We start from the raw sequence: 21605 nt of genomic DNA, 5'->3' as shown, positions 1-21605 counted from the left end.
TATACCTAAATTTTATAAGTTAGTTGAAAGAGAAATCAGCTGCTTATATTTGTGACAGTGCTTATCGCAAAGGGACCCTTTTTTTGGACTGTAGTGTCTGACTGCTACCCTGCTACAAATAATAAGCTAGGCCTGAAATGACATTAATAATAAGTAGGACAGGAAAGAGAGAAAGAGAAGTGGAGAGGACAGACTTTCAGAAAGTCATTTTTTTCTTCGCTGGAATCAAATAACTATTTTTATGTATATGTGAGATACTCCTAAATGCTAATTGATTCCTCCCCCAAAAAGCCTAGCTGACTTGATAATGTCATTGGATACAGGGTGATGCTTTCTTCAGAATTCTATTACTATAAGGGAAATACTCTGGTTTTGAAAAAGAACATATTGATGAGAAAAAATTGAAATCCCTCTGTGGCCTTCCTGTCCTTCTTGATTGGTTCTGCAATACTTGGATAGCAAGAAAATAAACACTTGTGGCCTCCCTAATCTGAGGAACCCCCACATTGGGTTAAAAGTTGTCAAAGCTGTGTTTGGCACTGACTTTTCCAGTCTTCAATGTAGGGATTAAGAGAATGACTGGAGCATGGTGTACATCACCAAATCCCTTAAATATGTGTATCTTCTTTTGCCAAACTGTGGATGGTGTTCTTACTGTGAGTGTTTTATGTCTAGTCTTTCTCAGAAAAGTACCATGCTCCTTGTCAGTAGCCTATGTCCTGTCGCTGTTTCCACGGATGCCTTACGCTATTTAGGGAGGTGATCCTGAGAAGTCTTAGCCCAGCTGTGAAGAGGAGTTAGTGGGTAAGGAGGACTGACACGCAGCTGTCTTCATGATTATCCAGGTTCGAAATCTGTGTCATTGATGATACTCCAGTTATCTGTAAGTAAATGACTGCTATAAGTTTAAGGGAAGATACAGGTCTCCCTATTTTTTTGTCTGTCTTCTCCTTACTTTCCCATCCATCCAGTGCATCAGACATTTATAAAGAAGGAAATTATTCTCCTTTTAGGGAATAGACCTTCTGTCTGGTCTTTCTGATTCTTTCAGTGTCCACTGGAAGTTTGCACCATGCTGTACTCTAGAGACAGAATTAAAGCTTGTAAACAAACTTCATAACTTTTATCAGCATTTAAATTGCATTTTGTGACTTCTTGGTTTGACAGAATGATGTCAGGTAGCAGGTGTACTTCCCCTGCCTTTTTTTTTTTTTTTTTTTTAAAAAATCTTCAAATATTTCCCCAAAGAGAAGTATTTGGTAATAGCTTTAGGAGAAGGAAATGTGTATTTCACAGAATTACAAAAGGGTCTACAATCACTTATTTTCAGAGATGTCTATTGTGAGAGTCCTAGTATTTTATACGAAGTATAACTTCATATAGAGCCTTAGATTTATGATAGAAGTGGAAACACATTTAAATATTATGGTTGTTTCAGTGCTTCATGGAGCTGTGTACATGCATAACCTGCATGAATTGGCATCCTCTGTTTCAATAAAGTGTAATGAACGGGCAAAGCAGTCTGCTTGGATGCTACACAGTGAGGCATCAGTGACCTCAAACAGTTTGGGATAGAAGAGTGGAGAGACTGGTAGTAAGGCTGAAGGACAAGGAATGACTAATGGTTTTGGCATACTTCCTATTTTTGCACGAGTTTACATGTGGCAGAACACGTCTGGCGCTTTTCATCACAAGCAAGTATGATTTGATGTGAATAGAAGGAACAGAGTCTGACTTTAATGAGAATTTAGCTTTTATGCAGGTCCTAGCTGCATAAGGGCTCACGTGAGCACAAGGTCAGACTGTGCCTCAAGATGTGTACTCCCATGAAACTCCAAGGTAAGAGCTAGAGGCTTGATCTTTCCTTTGGAGGTACAAAAACCTGTCAAGACCCTGTAGACAGTAATGACAGTCGGCTGCTGCGCACGTACCTGCTCACTGGCCATTTTACAAACTACTGCCGCAGCAGTTGGAGTATCAAAAGATGGAGGCTCTACATCTTTTCTTAATAGCTTTCATTGTACATTGTCTATTTCCCTAATTAAAATTTCATTATCGGTATTTCTGTAGCGATGTGTTAGGGCCTAATGCAGCTCTCCCACAGCCTGCCCAGCACAGATATGGATCTAACTGGAAGGTTTTAAAGAAAATCTCACTTTCCTGAGTACAAAAACTAATCAAAACAAAAGAATTTATATTTATTGGCAGTATGTCAACTTTTCACCACATCTTTATTTCGTATCTAGTTACTTCTGTGCAATTTACATGTTGAGGTATCTGATTTTTGCAGATACAGAGTAAGATCTAGGTAAACCTTCCTTTTCTAAACTTGTTTTATTAGTACGAAATAATCACTTATGTAACTTCCATTTTATTTTTTTTTTTTATATTTACAGTGGGTTTGCTAAAATTATGTATGCTTGAACTTGGTTATTTAACTTATCTAATTTGGGCTCAGATAGTGAGGCAAAACTGGTGTAATTTCTAAATGTCAAGAAGGACGTATGCAGCTTGTGGAGCTGGTAAGTGTGAAAAAGCAGGCTGAAAAGACATTACTTGCTTTGAAAATCTGTGATTTGAGTTGGCAATAGCAATGAATCTGCTGTACGGAAAGGGGCAGATTTTTTTTTTTTTTTCCTTGGGTTGCTAAGTAGATGGAATTGTATTCATAGAATATCTGAAGTAGGAAGGGACCCATAAGGATCACTGAGTCCAACTCTCTGCTCCATGCAGGACTACCTAAAACTAAACCATATGACTAAGAGCGTCATCCAGATGCTCCTTGAACTCTGACAGGCTTGGTGCCATGACTGCTTCCCTGGGGAGCCTGCTCCAGTGATCGACCACCCTCTCAGTGAAGAACCTTTTCCTAATGTCCCATCTGAACTGCCCCCTGCCGCAGTTTCACAGTCATTCACAACTGTGGCTTTTGTCCTACTTCCGTGTTTCTTATCTAAGTAGGAATGTTCTTGCAAACCGATGTGAGGTTGGAATACGTGCAGGACTTCATGGCCCCTGTTTTAGAATAGCTGCTGCTCCGTATAGGCTCGTTTTGATCTGCAATGAGAGGCTATTTAGGGATGTCCTTACAAGGTGAACTTTTATATGGTGCTCTTAAGAAACTCTCTGTAAAGGTGTTGTGCACTTTATAGACTAGAGTGTTACAGAATTAGCTGGTAGCAGTACTTTTCTGAGCTGTTTCTAAGTGATACTTACTTAAATTCATGTTTACATTTTTAAAGAATTGGATTTTTCAAAAGTGCCAAGCAGCTGCAAATCTTTATGGCTCCAATGCCTACTCAGGGCAGTGAACATTTTATGGCAAATAGTGATTGCAGCGTGTTGCCCAATATAGTTTCACATCTCTCTCTTAAGCTTGACATCACTGAGTTCAATTTCATAAGAAGGTGTTAGTAGAAGACTAAATAAGGGAACAATTCACTTAAGTTGTGTGCCAAGGAATAAAAATATTCATGCCGAATTTTTACAATAGTGATCTGCAAAGTTTAGATTAATGAAAAATATTCTTCCCAGAATTAATATTTAGGCAATGCAATTTTGCTGAAGGTATTTGTGTGTGTGTGTGTAAGTCTGAGAATTATACAAGAGAGTTTAAAAACAAAAGGCTAGACTCTCCTTTCGGGACAAAAGAAGAGAAAACACAGAATCCTACATGTTCCGTGACTCCTAGCTGATTTTTGATAGGCAGAATGATCCAGAACATATAGAAACCCAAGATGTTACCTGCTAGGGTATTATGTTTGCAGTGTTTATATACTAACCTTCTGTCACCTTCTTCGGTACAAAAATTAGCCTCACGTTAGTCTTCTTACAGTGTTATTTTCAATTTTTTTCCAAACTGGAGGATAAGTTCAATAAGTCAAGAAAATACTGTCATATAGAGTATTAGGATAATAGGAACAGAAGCACAGATGCCATATTTAAATCTAGAAGGAAAAAAATCTTATTTAAGCCCCAAATACGATATCTGCGTCTGAAATATTGGACTGCTCACATATAAAGCAATGATTTCTTTTTCAGTTTTGCACAGTTGGTGATATGAAACCAGTGATAAACACTGAAATAGAAAAAACTACCACAACAGATTTTCTCTAAAGCTGGAAGTATCATTCAAGTCTTGACACAGAGTCTCAAAGATGAAATTCCAAACCTATTAACTCATTAGAAAAATGAAATGGTGGGAGCCTGATATTTGTGTGTCACGTCCCCAGCCTTTTAGACAGATACATTTTGTTAGCATATTTGAAGTATCATGAGTTCTTTTTAGGTTAAAAGAGATGCCTGGTATGCCTTGTTTTTTCTGATTAATATATCCTGAGGTCTAGCTTGCTTTAACCTCTTTGCAAGTAAGCTGTCGTAACTATGTTAATTCTTGCTACTTGTTTTGTATTACATGAAATGTAATGGTTGAACCTGAAATGTCATCTCTACCTTTTGACTTTGTTCAGCGTTCTCAAGGCTAATACATAGATAAAACATACAAATAAGCAACTTGTAACTATAGTGTTAAGTGGTGTTCTGCATTCTTTATGCTAGGCTCCATTCTGTATGCCAATACCCAGCATCCACGTGAAGTCAATGAGCATTTGGTCGGGTAGGAGCACAGGACTGGGGTTTTGTAGTCCAGAAGTAATCATCAAACTTCTTTGTATTTATGCACTAGTCTTTTCAGAAAAATAACACTGAATGAATACATAATGAAATTATGGTGACCTACGGGTCTCCTTTACAATCAGTGCATGCCCTAAAATACTGGTTTGTAACATCTGTTTTATACTAAATGTCGGTGTTCAAGTGAGCCTTGTTAGATATTTGACAGTGACAGACAACAATATTTATAAACCTGTTACAATAAATGCCTTTTTAGTCTAAGAAAATGTGTGGTATGGCCTTTATAAAAGGGAAAAAAAAGGTGTCTCTGAGGCTAAAGAAGTCTCTGTTGTTGCCTTGTGTTAACAATTCCTTCCTGTGCCATGGGCTTGAATTTATTACCCTGAGTAATTCTGTTTAAGTCAGTGAGGCTGGTCACAGCAGTGAATTAACAGATGTGGGGGATTATTTTTTTTTTTTATTTCACCGTCAGAATCACAGTGAAGCTGTAAATAAATCTAATAATCTGTGTGTTAACAAAGTATTAACCCAATTGTCATGTAGTAAGTAGCATGTAGAGGTTCCTGTGGTGACCTCTATGCTGTGTTTTTTGTGACCTATTTGATGCAACTATAATCAAGCTGCCAATATTACAAATTTGGGTGTTCTTTATCTACTGTCATCGCTGCCCTATTGCTTGGCCAGGCAGAGCAGCTCCTGAAGCAGTCAGAAGAGCCTTTTACAGAAAAGAAGAAAATGAATTTATATTAGAGATTGGCAACAGAGAGGAGGAAGTCCCATGATACTCGGTGAGCGAAAGCAGCTGTAGAAGTCTCTCAAGCAGGGGTGCTTCAACTTCTGAGATCTCTCAGGTTTGAGCAGGTATTTTAGCTCCTTGCTGGTGGACTGAGAGGAAGAGTTGGCTCAAGGCACCAAGAAACGTATTGCTTTTACACTGTGTGCTCTGTTTTTTGTGTTTGTAGTATTGCTACCCTGTAGTTGCAGGCTGCAAGAAAGGTCGCATCTTGTGTGTGTCAGCTACTTGTGCACTATATCCAAGTGATCATGATCAATAGAGGCCTCAAACAGACTCAACAGAGGGTCTTAAAATATATTCCGTTTGTCTTGTGCCACGTAACATTTGACAGATTGGTAAGGCGTTTTGTCACAAGCCCGACTAAGCCAAAATAATCTTCTGTTACTGAGATCTCTGTATATCCAGCTCATGTTCCACGTGCGCAGCTGCCATGTGGGCTAAACCCTGCGAGATAGTGCTCTGGATTTTGTTCACCCCAAGGTCTTACTGGTGCTGTGTTTTGCATGCTGGTCCACTGAGTGAACATCTTTGTGTTTGGTGCTGTTGACTGCTCTGCCTTACGACCATGCATTTCATTCTGCTTCTGAACTGCACAAAATTAATAGTTGTCTATGAGAATCATTCAAGTATAGCGCTGCTGATAATACCATATACTTTAACTGAGATATTGAACAAAGTTGTTTCTGCAGTAAAGTCAGTCACTGCTGTAATCACTGGGTACAAACAGAGCCAGTGTTCCCAAGAGCTGGTTTTCCTTCTCTTTTTACCACTATTTTGTAAATGACACTTAATTTGGAGTCATCTCATCTTAGCAGTTGATCTGCATAAAAGATTATTTTTTTTCTTTAGCCCCAAATAGAAAGGTATGTGCTGATGACCTAAAGTTTATATCTTAATGATAAACTTTAAAGATTACATCTTTTTTAATTTGGTCCTGCTACTGTTGAAACTATAGTAGTTTACGTTGAGTATTTTTCATTCATCTGAAGAGGATATTAAATTGAGGTGAATTAATGAAGTGAGATTAACCTCAACGGAACGTTCACAAATGTTCAGTAACACAGGTTAAAACAACCAAACAAGAAGTTTCTCAAGCAGGGGTAGAGAGTTATTTTCTAAATACACAGGCCAGTGCTGACACCTTGTGGCTTCGTTACTGAGTTGTTTCGTAGTTTCCTGTGGTTATTTTGGGTGTAAATCATGATGAACTTGTTGTTGCCAGCGTTGTCTGTCTCCTCTGCTTCCTGGCCACCTCAGTACCCAGTATTTTGGTGTCACATGTAAGACAGCTTTGGGCTGTGTTGACTGCACATCGAGTGAATAAGAACTAGGGGTGTCTGGGAGCTTTTGAAGAGGACTCAAACAGCTTCAGTTCAGTGCACAAAATCACAGGTGCTAGTGCAGCAGCAGACAGCAGTTACGAGCTCCTCTCTTACTAGTTATGCCGCATTTTATATTTCCCTCCACATAGGAGAGCACCGAGGACTGTCAATACTTAGCACATGTGTACTTTTAGGCACACACACGTTTTCTACATTGACACAAAAGCATTCCTTTGCTGCCCTCTTCACCCTTGAAGAATTACTGGTAGCAAAACTACATCCAAAGGGACTGTTGGAGAATTTCTGGTAGTATAGGACCCTGAGGTGCACTATTTATCTATGGCCATAAAAATGCCTAAACCACAATTTATCAGTGCAATTTATACCTAAATGGGTGTCTAATCTAAAATCACATAACTTTTCAAGTCTTAACAAAACCAGCTGTTAAGGCTGCAGTCGCCATTTGAGATCTGTTGTGGAATTAAGTTTTCAGATCTTGAGGTGTGTCTTGTGAAGATCACGCATCCTCCCTCAGCTGTTACCTCAGAGATTGTTTTCTGATGTTTATGGTCATGTCCCTGTTCTTAAGTGTTCATGTTGTGGTAATACAGGAGTTAGAAATCTTTACTGCATTGTGGGTTTGTTGTTTGGGGTTTGGGTGCTTGTTGTTGTTGTTGTTTTTAATTTTATTTCTGGTATGTTTAGTTGTTTATAATGAATAGTGAAACACAGAACTGGAAAGGAAAGGTTTTCTACAGTAGGGACCAAGTTGTTCATAATGAATAGCGAAACACAGAACTGGAAAGGAAAGGTTTTCTACAGTAGGGACCAAGTTGTTCATAATGAATAGTGAAACACAGAACTGGAAAGGAAAGGTTTTCTACAGTAGGGACCAAATCTTCAGTTTATGTAAATCAGTATTTATAGCTTCACTCAAGTCAAAGAGGTGACATTAATTTCTATTCCTGAAGAACGTGACTGCCTGAGTCTGTTAAGAAAAATCAAAGGAATAAGGATGTGCCTATGAAGATTTGATTTGCTGGCATCTCTCTTTATCTAACAGGAGTATTTGTACTCTCAACTCCCCCCTGTGTAAATCTTAATTGACACTTGCTAATTGAACTTTAATACAATAAATGTATTATAATGAGCCATTAGAGTCTCTTTTTTGGCATGCTTCCTCCTCTCTGCAGGAACTGAAGAGAAAAGGTTCAGATAGCGATGCATGCTTGTTACCTATTTCAACACCCTGCCAGGAAGCAGATCTATCTGATCAAAGAGCAGTAAGTGACAGTATCGTTTTAAGGTGCAATAAAAGCTTCTCTCGTGGACAACTGCTTGTAATGCCTCATCACCATCAGGATCAAATGAGATACCTGTAGGTCTATAAATGCCTCCACTGCACGAAATTAAAGCACTCTGTCGAACCTGCACGCGATCTGTTCAGCAAAGGAAAACAAGGTGCTGCAGGAGCCAAGAGAGACCTTTGTAAGCATGAATGTGTGTGTAACTGGCAGGAAAGGCTTTGCAGCATGGACAAGTCAGGACTGCAGTGCAAAAGCTCTAGGAAACTGTCTGGGCCCAGTCCCACCTACAGCCGTAGGATGCAACACGGTTACAGGAAGTGTGTGGAAAAACCTTTACCTTTCCTTCTTGGGATGATGATAGGGATAGGTCTCACCAACAGTCTGTTGCCTTTGGATTGCTCTGCCTTTTTAAAAGTTGTGCTATGAACGGTTGTATTCCTGTTTTGCAAGTTAAAAACAGTTGTGCTCAGGGTAATTTCAGCTTTTAGACATCTGCATCGTGCAAGAAACGCTCCACCGAAGTCCTGGCAGACACAAATCTACCATGAAGTTACATGATGTTAAACTTGTGTGTAAATCCTAAAAAGGAAGAGGAAAAAAAAATCAAATTCCATTATCTATGCGCTTTTTATGTGTTCAGAGGTATGCAATCTCTGTAATATGTTGTAGAGGATATGCTGCATCTCTCTTTCAGAAGAAAGAGGAAGATCCCTCTGCGGGGTCTATGGCAGCATTACCAACAGCTTTAGTACCTACTCAGGGGCTGTGTTAAGCCGTGAAAGGACAACTGTTTGAGTAGCACAGTGGCAGCACTGAGCTAGCTCAAATGTTGCGGATTCCAGCCCTCACAAAACTTGCTCAGATGGAGCGTATTTATTATAGAGGCATTTAGGGCACCTGTAAAATGTTAGCCGTTGCCCTCGTGCAAAGACACCGAGGTCTAGCCTATGCCAGATGCAGGAAATTAGCTCCTCCCTAGATTATTTGCAAGAAACATTTGATGCAACATAAGGTCACAAATGCCAGGTCTAAAAAAAACCACACAGAGCAACTACTTTTTCAGTGGGCCTAATGCCCAGTAAAAGCGCGGATGCTTCCTCGTTGAACAGTTTGATGCCAGAGCGTGTTCAGACAAGACCAAATTCTCCGCCTGGTCTCACTGGTCTCGCTCTCCACCGCGCAATGACGCTGCAAATTTCCGAATATTTCCCGTTTCCAGAGACGAAAGCCGCGGGAGGGACGGGAGGGCCTTTAACGGAGCCGCAACAAGGTCTGCGCTGCTGGGGTGGGGATGAGGCCGTGCGGAGCGAGCTGCCGGGCTCTTTCAAGCTCCAGCCCTTGGCAGCCGCCTTCAGGAAAAGTAACGAAGGCGCTGGGAAGCCTCGGCGGTAACCCACGCGGGATAAAGGGGCCTCCACCACACACACACACACACACACGCCGCGGGGAGGAGCCCGGCCGCCGGCTCTCCTCGCCGCAGAACTACATTTCCCAGCACCCTTCCCCGCCGGGCCGGGCGTACGGCCGTGCCCGGAGCCGCTCGGCGGTACTACAGCCCCCAGCAGCCCCGGCCGCCTACCTCCTCGCCTGAGGCGGCGGCGGTCGGCGGCAGCTGCGCGTCGGCTCCTGTCAGCGGCGGCCGTTGCCCGGCGCTGGGCGGGAGAGGGCGGGCGCTATGGCTGACAGCGGAGAGCCCCCGGCGGCTCCCGCCGAGGTCCCTCCGGGCTCGCCGGCGCAGAAGCGGCGGCCGGGCGGCTCCTCCAGCGCGGGTGCCGCCGGGGCGGAGGGCGCGGCGGCGGCCGTGCCGAGGCTGCCGCTGGGCGGCCCGGGCGGGGCGGCGGGGATGTCGCTGCCGCGGCTGGAGAAGCCGATCAAGCAGGCCTTCTACAACACGGGAGCGCTGCTCTTCGCGGGGCTGTGCTGCGGCGCCGCCGTCCTGGTTTACTTCATCTTGGAGGCCTTCCTGCGGCCGCTGCTCTGGGCCGTGCTCTGCGGCACCTTCCTGCACCCCTTCAAGAGCTCCCTGACGGCGCTGGGCCGCCGCTGGCTCGGCCGCCTGCACCGCTCCCGCACGCCCGTCCTGCTGGCCGCCCTCCTCCTCCCCATCTGCTTCGCCAACTACGGGGTGGAGGCGCTGGGGGAGCAGGTGCTGCGGCGGCGGCGGCTCCTGCTGCTGCTGGGAGCCGGGGGACCGCTGCTCTACGGGCTCCACTGCCTGGGCAGCTCCCTGGGCGTGCAGGTGCTGCTGGCCCAAGCCGCCTGCCTCATCTGCCAGGGGCTGGATTACTTCAGCAGCCAGTGGGTGAGTGCCCGCCTCGGGCGGGAAGGGCGGTTGGGGAGCGCGGGCTGAGGCGCGGCGCCGGCCGCCATCTCACTTGTTGCGGGGCGGCGGAGGGGAGGGAGGGGGGTTGCTCTGTGGAGGCAGCCGTTTAAAATCGAAAAATCGCCTGTTTGAAGTCGCCTTTTGCTGTTTTCGCTTCTTTCTTCCCCGCCGCCACGCTGAAGGGCGCGGCGGTTCATTCTCCTCACAGCACCGGGCTGTGGCGGGGAGCAGGGCACTGCTCGGGGGGGGGGGGGGCGCCGGGGCAAACCGCCGGCTGTCAGGGCATCGCGGCGGTGGTGGAGGGCGAACCTTGCCTTCGCTATAAAACCGTGTGTAAAATAGCTTCGGAAAAGGTCCCGAGTTATCATCTGCTGCGTGGGGAGGTGCTCTGGATCATCCAGGGGGTGCAGCAGAAGCAGATGGGTTTTCTCTGGCGGTGTTTCGTGTCCACGCCCCAGTTTTGAGGTGCTGTGAAGTCAAAGGTAATTCAGGTGAGGTCTTGGGCAAATATCGGCTCTGAGCTGTGAGATGTGTCCTCAGGGTTGTGAAATAGCACTTCAGCTCTGCAAGTGACTTGGGGGGGAAAGGCGTCTTAAGGCGTGTTTCTCAGTGTGCTGGTTTTTTCTTTTTTTTTCCTTCTTAAAGTATCATACGGTGCAAAGGCAGTTCAAACAGTAAAAAGTAAAGCTGTCGGTTTAACTTACAAATTTCTCTTATGGTAATAAAGATTCTGGGAGACTACTTTTTCCTGTGTTTTCAGTAGGTAGACTAGTTAAAACCTCTGGCAGAACTCAATTTCACTTTGTTAGTTATAATTGAAAATGCAAGAAATACTACATAATCTCAAGTAAATGGGTATGTGGAAGCACAGAAGATCAGTAACTTGTACTTATTAGATACTGATGTACGATTGGCATGCTCAGATTGCCTAGTGTCAAAGACTTTTTTTAGGCTGCTCTAGTTTTTTAAACAAACAAAACAACCATGCCCCCCACCGCCACCTTGGGTGGAAAATGACATCCACAGTTGGTTTAATGGGCATATACGTGGAGATAAAACTGAGGAACTACCTAAAACTGATCTTATGTGGGCAAGAGAGAGAAACTGTCAAGAAAGAAAACAAGCCACCAAGCTTGTCCAGGCTTCTGATTTTGAATTACACGTGTTTTTTGAATACAAATTTTATTCCTTTGGTGGAGCCAGTGCATGCTGCTATCTCAAACACAGCTTTGGAGGTACACACCAGAAACAAAAAAGTCATAGTTCTCCTGAATGTACTGATGAAGGATATTTGAGCTATTTCTAGTGTGAATAGGATGGACTGGAGAATATGTTTTGTCTCTTGAAGGTGAACGTTGGAAGAAGAGATTTTCTGGGCTTTCTATTCTGAAGTGTTGTCATATGCTGGAAAACATCAGGGGAGATGTGTTTCTGGTCTGTTTTGTCCTCAGAAGTATAATTAAGACTGAGTAGATAGAGACAGTTGCTCTATTTTTATAAAAAGGCAAGATACAACCATCTTTACCTTCAACTGAGCAGTGGAGAACGTAAGCATGGCTTGATATTGATGGGAAGTTTTGATTAGTTGCCATATGATTTACCTGATAAGCTTAAGACTTCCCTTTGCACTGGCCTACCCATTTTATTTTTAACAAATCGGCGATATTGCTACATTAACCGACTTGGCTAAGTCCGGTCCTTTATCAAACTTAGTTATTTAAGCTGTACTTACACTGGGTAAGTATAAGGGTACTGAGGGAAGTTGCACCGATATAACCTCATAACTATGGTCATAATGCACTGCTGGATGTCTGTGAGTGCTCAGTGCAATTTTGTTTAGCAGTCTCTGATGCTTTGTTTTGCACCGGTGTTTCTGATATGACACTGGTGTTCATTGAAGTGCTGTAAGATTTTAACTGGCCAAAAGGTAGTAAGCTCCCAGGACTCTTCTGACTTGAGTTCCTTGGGAAGATTTTGGGTTCATGTCAAAATAACTGACCATGGACTTCCTTAAGCAAACCAGTTGCCGTAGCTTTCTATGCAAGTTGCCTGTGTCTTTTTCTGGGGCCCTATGTGAGAAAACTCTGGGGCTTCCCTTTGTAAGTAACCTCAACTCAGCCTGGCATCATCTATACACTTTACAGTGTTTTCCTATTCCAGTTTCTTGAATTTTGCTGCTATCTGATTTGTATTATCTCAGAGGATATCCTGTAGCAGGATAACTTAATTTTATCCATGCTGCTGAGGAGCCTTGAGCTGGATCAGTTCGTAGTATCTGCTTTAACTTCAGTTAAGCATTTTAAAGCCGTTTAATTGCCACGTTATATTGTAGGAATCTGTTTACACATGTACCGTCTGCTTGTTAGCTGCACGGGAATTTTGGATATTACGAGTCAGTTTTCTCCATTGTACTGTTCTTCTCTGGGATCTGAATCCTCCATGGTTCCTTCTGTATGTTGTCTTGCATGAAGATTACAACCATTTTTGTTTGTAGATACTCTATGTGATAAGCAAAAGTAATGGTAATTTCATTTCTTGCACTGTTTCTTTTAGCAGTCCACTAAGCCAATCTAGACTTCTGTGTTTTGAAATATTTTGATACGGAATAACCTAATTAACATAAAATAAGTAAATTTTCCACTTAGACAGCAAGGAATACTGTCTTGCCAAGAATATGATACATAAATCATTTATTAAAAGCATAAGAGAGATGAGCGAGCATGGCTTGTTTTAAGTGCGAGACCAGTAACTGACTAGCATAGTACATTTGTTTATGGTAGGTTTCATCTTGTGTCTGTGCTCCAGCCACCAACAATTCTGTCTTAGGCTGCAAAGGTTTACAGTGTATTTATTCTCATTTGGAGCTTTGCCCCATCTGGATGGCCCTGCTGCTTACAGGGAATAAGGACATGCATGGTTGTCTTCTCCCTTTCTGATTCCCTCTGTTGTGCTAGAGAAGTGAGAAGATGCCTATCATTAGAATTTGACTGAGAACAGCTATGGGTTTTTGGGATACCAATTTGATGTTCTCTAACTAAAGGCGGTTTCATGGTATCTACTAGGCTGTGATACACTGACAGAAATTCTCTTCGGTTCCAGAAAAATATGTTCTCCAAATGCAGCAATTGTATGTGATAATGACGTAGTAAACTGTATCTTGGCACCAGTATGTTACAGAGCTTTCTTGTACTGTTGTCACTGTTGTCCTCCAATCTGGGAAAGCCATTCATAGTGCTGATGAGTGAAGATTTGGAATTGGCTGTATTCTTGTCTGTGGTTCTTAAGTCACACCTGCAATTTGAATTAGGAATCATAGATACTTTCCATGGTAGCACTGTTTGATAGGTGATTGCAAAACACTGCATTTGAAGACCGAGTCCAAGATCTTAGGCTAGACTACAAGCATCTCGTTCCCACCATCTCCTTTTCTTTCCCTTCGTGCTCTACAGTTCCTGCATCATCTTTGAAGAAGCTTGCTCAAAAAATGTAGTAGGCTGCTGGACCTGAAAGCTAGGAGCTGGTTATAAATTCCAGATGAGTTCCTTGCTCTGACTCGAGCCTTCTCTGTGGGTTGTTTGCAGAAGTCTTATGTAGAGGACATAGACTCTACATGAACTTCAGTTACATGTAATAGGGAAGGGGAATGTTTTTCTCTGTCTTTTTTTTTTTTTTTTTTTTTCTTGAAAAGGAGAGGAGTTTGTCTCATAGCAGACTGAATATAACCTTTACACATTTATATGCTATGGCAATTTCAGCATGGTTACCTATGCAGTTAGCATACCTTCTGAAGACTGATTGGACTTGGACTTGGACTGCCTTGTCATCCTAGTTTTGTAGGAATTATGTTGGTATCCAGCACTGTATCTAAGGTATGAGAAATTCTTTTGCTTCATGGCAAGAGTTCAAACTACTTTAGCCTGGCATTTCACACTTACAGTAATATACGGGAAATGCCCGCTATTGGTTGTTTTTTTGTTGTTTTTTTTTTTCCAGCAGGGTTCAAATGCTCATATTTATTTAGAAAACAGTTACTCTGTAGATCCGGGCAGATGAAATGAATTGTACAGCTGTTCTACATTGACTCTGAAGTTCATCTTAGTAAATTAAATATGATATAATCATAATTGGCAGAATTCTCTGGAGTGAACTTGGTTACAGGGCTGTCAAAATCTTTCTCCCATGGCCAGTCTTTCTTCCTTGGTTTGCCACAAGTTATTGGTCAGGGTCAAAACTGTGTACTCATATGTATGTGTGTCAGTGTATTTTTATATCTCTGACTGTACTAGGTGCAACTTATTTTGTTCTAGTGGTTCCCATGCAGTTAGAGGACCTAATCAACCCTTTCCTCTCTACAGTGCTGGGCAAATCTGGAAACACCATTTGCTATGACCACCGCATTGCAATATTGTCAAAGTAGGTGGTGTCTGTTTTGGCCGGTCGACTGTCTGCTGCTCCCTGTCAGGGAAGCTATCAAAAGCATTCACCAGGGAAACCTCCATTTGTGTTGGCACTAGATGTCAGCAGCCTCTAAGGTAACCCTTGCAGACTGAAATTCTCGAATGTGCTTCTTGGCAAATGTTTTGGGTCACAGGTTCCAAGATGCTTGGCTTCCACAGTGCTGTTGAATATCACCCGTGGAGGCAAAAAAGCATCTAGATTTTGTCAAGATGGGGCAATTTCTCTTCTAGCAAAGGAAAGGGTTAAGGTTGACTATAATGTTGGAATAACTATAAATGAGAAAAATACAGTTCTAATTTTTGAGTTGCGTATAATTCCTAGTTTTCGAGTGTTTCAGATAGGGTTGTTTTTTGGGGGTTGATTTTTCCCCCCCCCCCCCCCTTCCCTTTCTTCTTAGAGCAGGCTTTTAAAACCTGCCCAGCATACCCCCCCCCCCCCGAAAAAGTCCTTAAGTATTCTTTCTGCTGTTTATAATAATCCTTTCATTATTTGGTATCATGACTCATAAATCACGCAGCCAGGTACTGACTGTAAACACATCTTGCCAAAACCACAGTTTTGGGTTTGTTTTCACAACTTGGTAGAGATTAACTGTGTAGAGACCACATGTGGCCTGTTTAAAAACAGGATGGGGAGGGCAGGGAAAGACTGAGATGTTGATAGTGTTTTCTTTTCCACCTTTGTTTTTCCCTTCCACACCCACCCTCAGTTTCGGGAGAACCTGCTGTGGGATATCTTTCTTGAAAAGGCTTGTGAGCTTGTTTAGATTTATGTGCATGAACTGCAGCGCCAGGCACTAAGCTGACACTAGCCTTGAGCCTGATGATATATGCTATGTAAAGTTGGGGGGGGGGTGGTATTTATATGTACTATTTGAACACAATGATACTTCTTTTTCTACCACCTCTGAAAGGAATGCTTGCTACGGAACTGTCCAGCAAAATTTTAACTGTGCTTTCTCTAATAAAGAAGGTGAAGAAGTTGCGTACCTTGAGGAGCCATCTCTTGTGAAAGTGTCATCGTGAAGCATGTCAGAGGAGTGGTGCTCTGTCTGCAGGGAATTTGATGTGCTCTGAAAAAGCTCTTTTCACAAGTGAATCCTGAAAAGTTTGATTTCTGACTAGTGTTTCTCTTAGTGGAGTTTCTCATAAATAACTTTTGTGTTAAGACAGGAAAAGTGAACTAAAGGAGGAGCATTTTCAACATCCATACCTGCAGTCGTCTGTATATCTTGGATATAAAGGATTTCCTTAAATTCATAGCGTAGGAAATGTTGCAGGACACATTGAAAATACTTCTAACCCATGTACGGCAGTGTTGACTTTGATGGTCAGTTCCCCCCTGCCCCAGGATTCTAGTTATAAGTTCATAATTTTGTCCCTTCAAAAAGGGGTAGTCTTGCTAAACGCCAGGCTTCTGTTTCACGTGGTTTAGCAGTCTGTGTGTCAACGCCAAACATATCTACGTGGATATATGTCACACTTCGGGGTTCTAGAAGAAACGGAACTGGTATGCTGTTCTAGTCCTTTGGGCTTAGGACAAGGAATAACCCAGTCTGTCAGGTTTATGCTTACTTGTGTTCACTTAGGGGAAAAAAAATCAGGATGCTATTTACCTGCTTAGGTAAATGATGCCTTCCTTAGTGAAGGGAAAAGGTGGTTGAGTTTGCTTTGAGGTGGCCAGTAGTATTATATGTGTGATTAGTTGGTTTGGGGCTTTTTTGGTTTTGTATCTGTTTGACAAAGACTGTCCCCATGCTAAATGAAGGGCAGTTATACTTTCTTCATTCTGCCAAACTCTGTACATTGTGGTACATTTCCTCTTGTGTACTGTGGAATATACAGTAAAGCCTCCTGAAATTAATTTTGGTTCTGAAAACTGGAATCAAAATGACATTTTCTTAATTCCTCACTTGCCGCCTCATTATCTTTTTTATTGTTTAGAAAACCATTTTCAAATGAACAGACAGATAGAGAAAACACTGTGATGTTCATGCTAGCAAACACAGTTTGGCTTTTAGTGATGCATTTAATGCCTTGTGTCGCTTCATTTTTCAAGTCCAACAGTATTCTGCTCAGCTTTTGCGGTAGGTTCATTTTCCTTTGCCAGTCTGCATTGCCACTGAGGAGGAAGATGTAGAAATAATGCACTGCTGTTAAAAATCACTTCTTCAACCAGCTTCACTCAGTGCAGCACTGTTTTAAGTTTGCAAAAGTGCCATGTGAATGTTTGGTCAATGTTTTTAAGCATTTACTATTTTAAGAAAAACTAATGAAAATCTCTATTTCCAAATGAAAATTTTATTTTTAAATGTCAAAGGGAAGTGGTGAGATAGTTAGGACTTGTTTTTTGGTCATAATCCTGAAAGAAGCTGGAAAATGGGAAACTGTTTGAATTGGATCCATAGTTTCATCAAATAGCTTTAAATATCTCAATTAAAAAAAAAAAAGCACAGACCAAACCAACCCCCAAAAAACTTTGCCATATGATTTCCAAGTGGAAAAGAGCAGCCTGGAAAAAACCCACAGCACTTTGAAATGGCAAGGGGAGAGGGTAGAGCTACAACTACAGAATGAAGGAGTTCAAACATGCCATTTGATAGGTCCTGACTTGTTAAAAACTGAAAACTTTTGGAAGGTTGGCAGAGCATATATCAAAAGAAGTAACTGTTCGTTATTCTACTCAGTCTTCACTGTTGTGTTTCCTGGGGGGTGGCTTACATGAAGCAGGTAGGAAATGTGTTCCCTGCTGGATGTTGAGTTGTTGGGGCAACATTCCAAGGAAGGCTGAGTCGTTCCGAGAGCTTTGCTGCCAATGAGGAGCTGTTCTTGCTTATCCCACTTCTGACATACGCTTCAGTTGCCCTGTTGTCGGTGCCTGTCTTACCTCTGTGAGCCTGTTTAGCTATAACTGAATTAGATTATAAACTTGTGGGTTTTTTTCCGGATAGTTTTTTGTCAGCTTAGGGAGCTTGAGCTGGCTGGCTGAACGTTGAAGCTAGTGTGCAGAAGAGGTGGGACTGCCTGACTGGCAGTGGGAGAGAATGAACTGCCGCTTTCAGTAGCAGTGAGCTATTAAATGAGCATCTGTAAAACCTTTCCCTTAGAGATTAATTGCTGATAGGAAAAAAGGGAGTGAACTGTGTAAATAAAGAATTTTACTCTTCAATATAAATGTTGTCAAGAGTTGAGTAGTAAGAAAGAGTTTGTTATAAAAAAATTATGCCAAAGCCAAGAGCGTCTCAGATTTTCGAATTCTCTCAACTTTAACTGGAACTGTGAACAGACTTTCAGTAACATTGGTGATATGGTCATGCGGATGGATCCTAGACTTTCTGACACTGAAATTTAAAAGAAAAATCAAAACACTGAAGCAGGTGCTTGAACTTAACATAAAAGCTGCATCTTTGTATGGTGTAATTTTGCCTCCAGTTGGCAATTTAAAGAGAACTGAAGCCCTTCAGACTTGCCTAGGCTTGTCTAAATCTGGCCTTTTAAAATTACCAATGTAACCCGAAAGTGGGTGCTGAAATCCAAGAAGTTACGCTGCAGTCCTATAGTAGTTTATTCAAGGAAGCAGGCTGTTTTACTTTGTATGTCTGAAGGCAAAACAACATTTTGTTCAGTTTGTGAGGGGTGCTACAAAATGCAAAGGAGATGTGAGAAATGAGGTCCTTGCTCTCTGTTCGGACAATGAAGATAAGTGAGGGAAGGAAGAAGGAAAGCTTACAGGCTTAAACCATCCTAAAACTGTGATATATGGGAGTTGTGCATGTCTGTAAATATTAATTGTGATTGAACAGGCATTTAAAGTCTCAGAGTACATGGTGAAAGTTAGGCATCTGCAGCTGACTTCAGCTTGATAAATAGTTTATGGTAGCTAAGACATTCTGCAGTATCTGAAGTGTGTATATTAGTTAGCTGGTTAGCTGTATACTCTCATAAATCAAATTTATAGGCATTTTGGCTTAGCATGGAACTTGCATCCATTCTAGTTTTAGTGCAATAATGACAGTAGCTTAATTTTAATGAAAGTAGGCAGTATCTTTTATTCTTCATTTCTATGATTTCAGTTGTTGAGATGGACATGTAATAGTAAAGAGGCTAGTAATATTCTCACACTCTTGTAGCCAAAACCTTTGGAGACCATTTAGAAAAAGTGGGAAAGGTTATATAACATGCCTTTAAAGGGTTAAGGGGGAAAAAAAAAATTAGGCTGTTGCCAAGTTAGTATGGGTTGAAATCCTAGTCTCTGTCAGTTTAAGTTAATTTGTTTTGTCAGTTGCTTTCAGCTATCAATTGTTGGAAGTAGGCTTACCCAACTTAGGGAAGTAGGCTACCCTAGTTCCCGTGCATTATTATTTCTTGCAGCGTAGGGAAGTGCTTGGCCATAACATTAACTGATAAAGAACTATTACTCCATGGTGTCACTGAAATTAAACCTTTTGCACCAGTCAGTTGACAAGTTTTTTTACAGGGCTTTTGGATTGTTATTGTTTGATGTCCGAAACAAGATGACTTGTTTATTTTAAAATAAGCTATTTCTTTCTATTCAATTGAAAGAAGAAATACTTTTACTTGGGTCATTTGCTAAGCTTTTAGAAATGAGAATTGATGAATTATTGTAACTTGCAACACAAAAAATTATTGAATACCTAAACCCTGAAATGCTGGCTTTTAGTTCAGCTACGTGCATGGCTAAAAGCAATGCAACATGTTTTGCTTTGTTGGCTGTTAAACATAGGCTTATGACCTGTTAGCCTCCTACTTGTGGCATATTTTTAATCAGAAAGTTTAATATATTGAATTTACTGAGTCTCCTATTTGTAATTTATCATTAAATTTAAAAGCTAAAGAGAAAGTTGGCTTGATGCTGGAACATCTATCATACAAAGATGTTATGTGGCTGATGTTAGGGAGTAGGATAGCATCTTCATGCTGAGTTGTGTCTTGCAATTACAGTTGTGCTGTAATACGCCTTGTGAATTTGTTATGAACCTATGCTGTTAAAAGAGTGCTGCTATGCATTTCAGATCAGATTTTTTTTGTTTGTTTATAACTTTAGTCTTAATATCTAAGGGTTCTGTTGATTTTAGACGTTTGTCTTGAGTCCACATTTGGCCAAATTACGTGTCACAAGTCATTTAAAGGCATGACTGTTTTGTGGACCAACACTGCTGAGGAGCGGCAGGTTTTGTTGTGCTTTCTAATGGCTGTCTTTGGCATAAAGCCCCCTTTGTCTCTTGGGACTGGGACACGGGAGCTGGCAAGCTGCTCTGTGCTGGAATGTGTGGTGCTCTGCTGGCTCTGTCTCCCTGTAGCTCCGCTGGTGGCTGCATTTCATTTAGGTTCTCACCTTTTCAGTAGCGGTTCCAGAGTAATTGTTTGGTCTCCGGTGCAAAACCATCTTCCCTCAGGGTTTGCGTCCAGCAAAGCACGTATACTGCCTCACATTAGAACCATACTGAAGGCAGACCAAAGGCATGTCTAGCCTTCCCTTACACTTCACACAAACTTTACGCTTCTCTTATATGGAGCAAAAACTCCTGTAATTGACTGACAGTTCGGAAATGTAGGCTTCTCAAAGGGTTGGAACCTGACTTCAGTTCTCTTGATATGGCAGTTAGGGGTGCGTGTTTGTGTGTATAAGCACACATCAAAATATTTGTCCTTGTGTATGTATACACACCTGTGTGTATCTTTTTCTTAAAGATATGGACGTTGGTAGTTGGTTACCTGCTGATGGTTTCATTCAAGTGGAATATAAGCACTGAACGTTACTTAAAAGCAATCTCTGTCCCTGTCTGGATTATGCTGCTCTTTCACTTAGGTGAGTAACAAGAAGTTACTATTCTAATGCGTCGGCTGGGATTCTGTTGTCTTGCAAACAAAGCTACTTGCTTCCTCTTCTGATAAGTCTTTATAATGGAGTCTTAGCCGAGATGCAGGCTGATTTCTCTGCTCAGAAATTCTGGCTGCATGTGGCCAGGAGAGAGAGTTGGAGTAGGAAATGGGAAGGCATCAAGATGCTGAGCAACATTTGTCTTCCACTCCTCCTGCTCAGTTTGTACTTCCCATGGTTTTCCCTTATTTGGCTCCAGACCTGATACTGACTCCCTGATAGTGGGGAAGGACTGGGGTCACATGTGGGTGGATTTAGATTTTTCACTTGTGATAATTTTTAATATTATTGTTTTCTTGAGAGCCTGCCATTAACCAAGGCTGAGGCTGTAAAATGCATGTAATAGAAGTAAAACAAAAAAAATTTCTCTCAGTAGTCAACAAGCATGTCGATATATCAACAATACCAAATAAATTTCCCACTAGTCTGTATAATCTGTTAATACAAATGTAAGATTATAGTAATCTATTAGTATTAAAATTATTTTACATATTTAATATAACATCAGATTATATTACCATATCAGAGTTTATGCTGGAAGTATCATGCAAATAATAGAAGACTATCATGATGGAAGGTTTCACAGCATACTTAATGATTTACTTTGCTTTAGCAGCAGGTTTCAAGGGTTGCTCTGACCATGTGGGGACACTTTCCTGAGGTTTTAAGCTACACATAATGGCTTTGCATTTGCTTACATTTTGACAGTCTTATATTTGTTGGAAGTACTAGCTGAAAAGCCAAAGCCCAAGAAGGCACTGCTTGATGCCACTACTCTCTGGAGATCTAACATAAATACAGATTTTGGGGGGGAACTTAATTTGCCTCTGATTTCTAAAATGTTTTTATTTTGTGTGTATTTTCAT

The 21605-nt window shown here is 41.7% G+C and overlaps 1 protein-coding gene and 1 long non-coding RNA gene across 3 annotated transcripts in view; both read left to right on the top strand.

Moving 5' to 3' along the window:
• On the top strand, positions 1-7900 carry LOC128142225 (uncharacterized). The gene is made up of 2 exons (XR_008235315.1): positions 1-7497; positions 7626-7900. It is a non-coding gene; the product is annotated as an uncharacterized LOC128142225 (long non-coding RNA).
• A 1795-nt stretch (positions 7901-9695) lies between these two features.
• Positions 9696-21605, top strand: part of TMEM245 (transmembrane protein 245) — an 87187-nt gene continuing 75277 nt past the window's right edge. For both annotated transcript variants that reach the window (XM_052787583.1, XM_052787582.1), the window contains exons 1-2: positions 9696-10359; positions 20550-20667. In XM_052787583.1, coding sequence (XP_052643543.1) covers positions 9733-10359; positions 20550-20667 — 745 coding nt within the window. In that variant the 5' untranslated portion in view covers positions 9696-9732. The remainder of the gene's footprint in view (positions 10360-20549; positions 20668-21605) is intronic.

This window comes from Harpia harpyja, chromosome 5 (genome assembly GCF_026419915.1).
Source record: "Harpia harpyja isolate bHarHar1 chromosome 5, bHarHar1 primary haplotype, whole genome shotgun sequence".
Taxonomy (NCBI): Eukaryota; Metazoa; Chordata; class Aves; order Accipitriformes; family Accipitridae; genus Harpia; species Harpia harpyja.
Note: the sequence above shows the minus strand (reverse complement) of the source record. Positions and strands in the feature narration are given on the sequence as shown.